Genomic DNA, 7,700 nt, shown 5'->3' with positions numbered 1-7,700 from the left:
AATATATATTATAATCTTATCTTCGTCAAAATAATGAAACTTGATCGTTGTTTCATTCAAATTAATTAAATATGGTTTACATTGTTAGTGAAAAAAAGAAACATATTTTCTTGTTTTACATTATTATTATTATTATTATTTTTAAATTAAAGATAAAAAAATTCGAATTCGCAACCTTTTATGTGAGGATAAAAAGAATATATCATTTAAATTATAACTTATTTATTATTATTATTATTATTATTATTATTATTATTATTATTATTATTATTATTATTATTATTATTATCATTTTATGAATTAAAGAATTTAATTTAATTGTATTGATAATGTAAATTAATTTACACACTCATTTAATTGCATCAGTTTTTTTAACGAAAAATTCTTCACATATAAGCGTTTTTTTATACAAGTCTTTACAAGTGCATATTCTTCTTTTTCTTCTTGCGCACGTTCTTCTTCCTCTTCTTCTTCTTCTTTTCTTTCGTTTCTTGCCTTCTCTTTCTCCTTCTTCAACCATTACTGCACATTTTCACTGCACCTTCTTCTTCTTCTTGCTGCACGTTCTTCTTCCTCTTTCTTCTCTTCTTCTTCTTCTTCTTTTCTTTCGTTTCTTGCCTTCTCTTTCTCCTTCTTCAACCGTTACTGCACGTTTTCACTGCACCTTCTTCTTCTTTTTCTTCTTCTTCTTCTTTTCTTTCGTTTCTTACATTTTCTTTTTCCTTCTTCATTTACGTGCTTTTCTCTCTGTTTTCTTTCTTCGTTATTCTCGATTTCCATTGTTTTTTGACATCAAATTCTGAAATCGTTTTTTAAGAAAAAGAAGCAGCAGAAGATAAGGAGAATAAAGAGAAAGAGTTCTGAATTATGCATAAGGTGTACTTAACGAATTTTGGGTATATTTCTTAAATCCTTTAGGTGTAGTTTTTGTAATTCTTTGGCAGTATTTCTGTAATCCTTTGGATGTATTTCTATAATCGTTTGAGTGAATTTCTGTAACCGTTTGGATATATTTCTGTAATCGTTTGAGTGTATTTTTGAAGTTCTATTATTTTCAAATTTGGCAAGAAACTCATTTTCATGGAGGAAGAAGAAGAAGAGTCATTTATAATGCATGATGAGTAGCGCGCTTTGGAAACAAGAAGTGGTTGAATAACGTGCGTTTATTTACTCTTGAATGTGAGAGTGTAATGCGTGTTTTTTGTTGAGCTTGTACTAACTTATAAAACTTGTAAGTCAAAAAGACTTATATGTGTAACGGGGTTTTTTTTACTAAGGAACATTTATTAAAAAGAAAAAATCTTTGCAAAATAGGATCTTATTATTTCTAATCTCAATTGAGTTTTTGACAGCTTAAATTTTTTTAAATTAAATAATCTGTTCAGCCATAAACAAAAACATCATCATCATATATCATCTAAGTCATTAACGCGGAAACCTGTATTTAAAATTTAAATTAAACTCAAATTAAATTAAACTACATTATATAAAAATCGAACAGATTCACAAGTTAGTTATAACAAAAAATAAATAAATAAATAAAAAGGGAAAGATTCATTTTTTCTTTCCCAGAATTGAAAGGGAAAGAAATCCAATATGAAAATCAGAGGCAATCTTTCTTAGCTTGATCGTTGTGTCTGTTACAACCTCGTTCCCCTTTCCCGATTTCCTTCTTGATTTTCCCAAATCTCACAAACCGCCATTCTTAAACTCTCTCTATTTATACCCAATTTCTTCTCTTCTTCCTTCTTTTTCTTAAACCCAAACCCATTCATTCATTTCATATTTACCCATTCAACTGCAGGTATTTTCTTCTTCCTTTTTATTTTTTGTGTTTCTGTCTATTTCATAGCATTGGATTGTGTTGATTATCCGCCATTGTTTTGCAATGAATTAACCTTCATTTGGTTTTGATTAAAACAACGATCTAATTATTGTGTATATCTGAGAAGCCGACTCTTATTAATTGATTAGCTGAAAGGCTTTATCAGAAGATTCAATTTAATCCCCTTTTTATTCTACTGACTAATGATTAATAATTTATCATCGTAACTAAGCTTATGTCTTGTGGTAGCTTAATGTTCAAGCATAATTTAACTTTTTTTTTCTCTTCGGAAGTGAGATGAGTGATGAACTTAAATATTGTAATTTTTGGTATTTTTTTATACCATGGAAGGGTCCGATTTGTGTACCTCAAATTTTTTTTATTCTTTTTGAAAGACAGTCCAATTTCAGAAATCAAAAGGTTCGATTTTTGTAATCCAGAAATTGAATGGTCCGATTTTATAAATCTAACCATCTGATTTCTGTACTCCCAAAAATCGAACCCTCTTATTTCTGTACTCCAAATTAAACGAGACCATATTTGAGAATAACACCCAACAATCTATAATCCAGTAAAATACCATTATCAACCCAATATATAAAAAAAAGTGTAATTTATTCACCAAAGATTTATTTATTTATTTCAATTGAAGCTTTATGTGATTCTCAATTTAGGTCTTTTTCCATGTCATAATGCTATCATATTTGAATCGTTGAACTGATTGGCCCATTCAAATTTTTATGGTCTTACTACTACTCCAGAAGATTCTGATGATCTTTACCTTTTACTTTTGCATTCCACTCTTTTTAGCTGACTAATAATTTCTTGGTTGTGCGGCACGTACAACTTTTGTTGTACTCATGCTCTAAGCCTATGATGACTAAAACTGTGAAAACATGTTTGATAGATGCATTTTCCTATTTGAGATTCTAATGACAGTAATTTCAATTATTTTTCAGGCTTTGTTGCTGTGGGTTGGTAATAAAAGTTTGTTTGAAGCAGTGGTTGTGAGGTCAGAATATGATGAATGGAATTCAGTATTGGGGTGAAAGTTCCAGTTCGACGTCACTAAGCAGTCCGCAAGATGTTGAGGATGACCGGATGATAGCTCTCGTGTTGTCCGAAGAGTATGCCAAATTAGATGGTGAAGTTGGTAGACGTCTTTCCAGCTTGGCACCTGTTCCGGTAAGAGTTCTTGCTCTTCTATTGTTCCTTAAATAGTCTGATAAAAACTACTGAATATTTTTGGACTAATTATGGTATGGTCATAATCAACTGATACATTATAAAATTATGCATCTAATTGGTTATAGTTACATCACTTAACTACATTGGAGGAGAGTAATTTAACACTTCAAAAGAATCATGTTTTGGTATGTTGATTTTATTCTGTGGTTTGCATCTTGTGCATTATCAGTCGTATTGAAGTAGGCTCTCCTTGAATGGCTACTGCTTTTGACCATATCTGAATATTGGAGGTTGAAATATCTGAATATTTATTTTTTCTGAATTTTTCACCTTTCCGTCTTAAAATTTCAGCATGTGCCCCGGATAAACAATTTCATCCCAAACACAAGTGATGCCAGTATGGATCATCAGCGTCTTCTTCAGAGGTATGTAGCATCAATAGGCTTCCAAATATATTGTATACCTTTTCTTAATTGAAAAATAAAGTAGTTTGTTCCAATGAATATTAACTTAGGTATACCTTTTCTTAATTGTATACCTTTTCATCATTCACTCTCTCTTTTCCATTTTCAAAGGTTGCAGATCTATGGTCTTTGTGAAGTTAAAGTCTCTGGAGATGGGAACTGTCAGGTATGATATTAGTGTATTACAACAACAGTTTGCAAGCATTACATTTTTGAACTTATATTTGATTATTTTACCTACGTTGCAGTTCCGTGCACTTTCGGATCAGCTCTTTAGGTCACCTGAACATCACAAGCATGTTCGAAAAGATATTGTAAAACAGGTACATATGAATGAATACATGATGAGTGTGTTCTCAAATTGGCTGGTGGGATGGGAGTATGGATTGTAGTAGATTTTAATTCTTTCTTAAATGTCTGAGATAAGTATTTATTTGCTTACCAAGGTCGCCTGCAATAACTAAATATTAACTATTGATAGAGTAAATATGGTCTTCAAGAGAAGTAGACAAACTACGCGTTGTAATAAATAAAATTGTTAGATGGTCAAATGATAAATGATAAAATGTTGCAATCTATTAGTTGTATTGAATAATAGACATTGATGGTTTTAGATGCTAATTTGCATAATGGTTTTCTTTGCCAGCTAAAAGGTCACCGTTCCCTGTATGAATGCTATGTACCGATGAAGTATAAAAAATATTGCAAGAAAATTGCAAAGTAGGTATCTTTGGAACAAACTATTCGTTGTAATTGTCAACTGATTGTTAATTTATCCTTTTCCCTTTCTTCTTTGAGCATGCCCCTTGCTTGGACCCTGCATTATGCGGGATGCTTGTGTACCAGACTTTAATACCTCTTTTTATTTTATAATTTTGGTATTGAAATAATTTTTGCTAATTGTGATGATTGAGTTTTATGCATGAATTAATTTTTATAGTTTGTGATGGCACAGTTGCATCTATGATTAACTGTTGCTGGCAGTAGCTAACTAAATGATACATCTGCATGGAATTAAATAACTTCAAACGTTATTATGCCTGAGATTCCTTCTTCGGGGTCAATGGCTAGTCCCTTAAATTATTAATTTGTATATATCCCCCTTTTTGTGGAGGACTTGTCTAGTTAATGTGAATTTGGTTTATCTGTTCTATGAATTGAAAAAACTACTTCTGTAATCTGCTTTATAGGTTGGTAGATCTTATTTATGCATATATGTCATTTAGATTGTAAACCATATATTGGTTTCTAAAGAAATGAAATGAGTATGCATATGAATTACTAGATTTGAATAAAAATTTACTAAATGATTGCATACTCAGAACCATGTGCTGATTTGGTCAAAATGCATTTATCATGAACCTCATTGACAAAAAAGTGACATTTAACTCGGTAGAATATGTGGATATATCTCTTAACAGATATTAAAAGTTACTTTTTCAAGTTTCTCTTCTGTGGTTGCTTCAAATAGTTGGACTAATTGTGCTTCTTATTTTTGTTGAATTATTAGATATGTTCACATTTCTTGCATATTAATGTTAACATGCAATATATTGTTTCTTATCTTTATCTTGATTGCAGTTTGCAGCAAAAATATGCCTTTTGACTTCATTCAGAGACACTTGTTTCATTGAAATTATGCCTTTGCACCAAGCACCGAAACGCGGTACGATTGTCATCATTATTGTTCACCTCAATAACTTTAATTGGTTAGGAGTTTACAGGAATATGTACATCAAGATCTTAACCGAGATGAAATTAGCCTAAAACTTTTTCAAATTTTCTAATACATAGTTTCAGGGAAGTGCGTTAGAATTGTTGTAAATGGCCCTCTCTAAAATTATTTTAAATCTAGTAACATATAGTTCCAAAACCAGTTTACATTTTTCAATGATGTGGGACAGAATTGCAGAATAAATAAATAAATAAACAAAAATACCAAGATTAGATACAGAAAGAACAAACATGAGAATTTGCAGACCTTCATGTGAATTATGAAATTCAACTGGAACAAACGAACACTTGCATCCTCAAGATGTTATTTGAACATGAACTTTAAAAACTTCTTGACATTTTATGTTGACATTGTCAATTGGAGTATCCTCTTATTTATTTATTTCCCTTCATTTTTTAATGATGCAGAGTTGTGGTTAAGCTTTTGGTCTGAGGTTCATTACAACTCACTCTATTCAATTCAAGGTTTTCTCCCTTACAATCTTGTCCTTCTTCGGATATGAAGTTTAAATTCTGTTGGGTATTGAATAAAATAAATGTATTGCTGATTTCTTTCCGTATCTTTTTCGCAGCTGCACCACCGCCTCAACCACCAAGGAGGAAACATTGGTTGTTCTAGGAGAGGTAGATGATGAACATTTTATAGGTAAGGGAAATAAGTAGTAAACATATCACCTTTCAATTTTTGAAAAAGGGAGATAGCAATATAATTTTCTGTTTTGGAAATTAACTAGTTTCTTTGGGTTTATACTGGCTCCAACTTGGTTTTGATCTTCAACTATGAAATCGATTACGAAAAACATCTCATAACTGCGTCTATATACTGTTTTGCAGTCAATATATCATTCCTACCGGCTCCCACCATGCTTGAAGACTTCAATCTGCCATCAATTTACATTGACTTTAGTTTACCAGATCCATGCTTGGAAGCTGACACGTTGGAAGACTAAGACGTCCTTGGATACACTACAAGATAACTATGTAAATTTTTTTCAATTAACGAAATTAACTTGCTACAATTGAAACTGAAGACGAACGAAGACAGAGTAGAGTAATGGGAGAAGTGTCTTTTTCTCCCTTCACCATTTTTTCCCTCATTTATATTTTACATTCATCACCCCTTTGGAGGTTGTTACTGAGAGCGTTTTAGCATTAATGTATATTGTTTTCTAATTCCTTTTTGTAAATTAAACTATATCTTGATTTGTTATGCTAGATACAGTACTACCGAAATGATAGCAGTTAAGTAGTCTTCTTTTTCCCCCAAAGTATGTAGAAATTACTGCTTGATCATAAGATTAGTTCATGTTGATAAATAAATGTTCATACAGTTGTGTGTTGTCATTACCATTTCAAGAGAACAATTTATGTTTCAGGAATTATATATCTACTTTAATTGCATGTAGGGTCACATGATTTATAGGAAGCATTTTTATATGGAATGCAAATAAATATGCAATAAGTTTATACAACTTCTACGAACAATATAAAAGGAAATGAATCTTCAAATTTATTCCTAACCCACCAACGATTTTTTGCCAAGATCCCTCTTTCTATTGGCCTTAATTTGTTGTTGTTGTTCAAGCAAATTCCAAAGTAGCTATTGGTACTAAATAAAAAAAGAGTAAACTTTTAAAAATGCACCCAAATTATATTGCAGAAAAAATGCTTTTAAATTTTGTTACCAATAAAAATATCTTTAAATCATTTTAAAATATGACAAAATTACACATTCGTGAATTGAGATGTTCTACATTAATGAAAGAGTGATTTGATTTGACAATATTTTTCTATTAATGGAGTAAATCTTTGATTATGGTCAGACATTTTTAGCATATTTTTAAATTATTTAAAAATATTTTTATCGATAACAAAATTTGAAAATATTTTTATTAACACCAAAATAATTTGAATGTATTTTTTATAGTTTACCCTTAAAAAAACTATGCGAATAATTCATCGAGTTAAGCTTTAAATGGTCCGGAATTTTTACCATATCATTGAATTGGGCAAAAAGTTTCCAATTGCCTAGATTCTTAATTTTCACTGCGTTACCTAAGTTAGTTTATCGAATGTCTTCCATTAACGACATATTAACATAACATATTGATGTAAACAGTTATGCCACTAGGAAAAAAAAAACATATTCAACTACTTTAGGAACTTTCATTTTGCTTACGGTTAAATTTCCATTTTACACCATTTTATTTATTTATTAACTTTATTATCCAATCATATATAAGTACAAAAAATAGACTAAATACGTCGGATCAATTTGTTTACCCGACTTAAAACAAATGAATTTTTGTCTATAGAATTAAACCTGTAAAACGAGAAATTAAACGGGCTCAATTTAATTAACCCGAAAAAAGCAGGATGAACAAGCATTTTGGGACTCAACGGATAATCCGTTTATTTTTTTAGTAAATTGTATCTTCAAAAGTTAGTTCAATCCAATTCTAACTTAAGATCTAATGCAACCGAAAAGA

General features: G+C 30.5%; 1 protein-coding gene across 1 annotated transcript; it reads left to right on the top strand.

The window, feature by feature from the left end:
* Positions 1 to 1,531: 1,531 nt before the first annotated feature.
* On the top strand, positions 1,532 to 6,522 carry LOC107494547 (OVARIAN TUMOR DOMAIN-containing deubiquitinating enzyme 12). Its single transcript, XM_016115594.3, has 10 exons — positions 1,532 to 1,804; positions 2,785 to 3,010; positions 3,365 to 3,438; positions 3,589 to 3,643; positions 3,726 to 3,800; positions 4,124 to 4,198; positions 5,059 to 5,143; positions 5,620 to 5,676; positions 5,784 to 5,857; positions 6,046 to 6,522. The coding sequence occupies exons 2-9, from the start codon at positions 2,846 to 2,848 to the stop codon at positions 5,828 to 5,830; spliced, it is 633 nt and encodes a 210-aa protein (XP_015971080.1). The 5' UTR covers positions 1,532 to 1,804; positions 2,785 to 2,845; the 3' UTR covers positions 5,831 to 5,857; positions 6,046 to 6,522.
* Positions 6,523 to 7,700: the final 1,178 nt, after the last annotated feature.

The sequence above is a fragment of the Arachis duranensis genome, chromosome 6 (genome assembly GCF_000817695.3).
Source record: "Arachis duranensis cultivar V14167 chromosome 6, aradu.V14167.gnm2.J7QH, whole genome shotgun sequence".
Lineage (NCBI taxonomy): Eukaryota > Viridiplantae > Streptophyta > Magnoliopsida > Fabales > Fabaceae > Arachis > Arachis duranensis.
The sequence above is the reverse complement of the archived record's forward strand: the minus strand, read 5'-3'. Positions and strand labels throughout refer to the sequence as shown.

Bases quoted from the DNA above. Each gene is read 5' to 3' on its own strand.
- LOC107494547 (XM_016115594.3), top strand. From the start codon at position 2,846: ATGATGAATGGAATTCAGTATTGGGGTGAAAGTTCCAGTTCGACGTCA. The intron at 3,439-3,588 runs GTATGTAGCATC...CCATTTTCAAAG, and splicing joins CATCAGCGTCTTCTTCAGAG to GTTGCAGATCTATGGTCTTT. The intron at 5,677-5,783 runs GTTTTCTCCCTT...TCTTTTTCGCAG, and splicing joins CTCACTCTATTCAATTCAAG to CTGCACCACCGCCTCAACCA.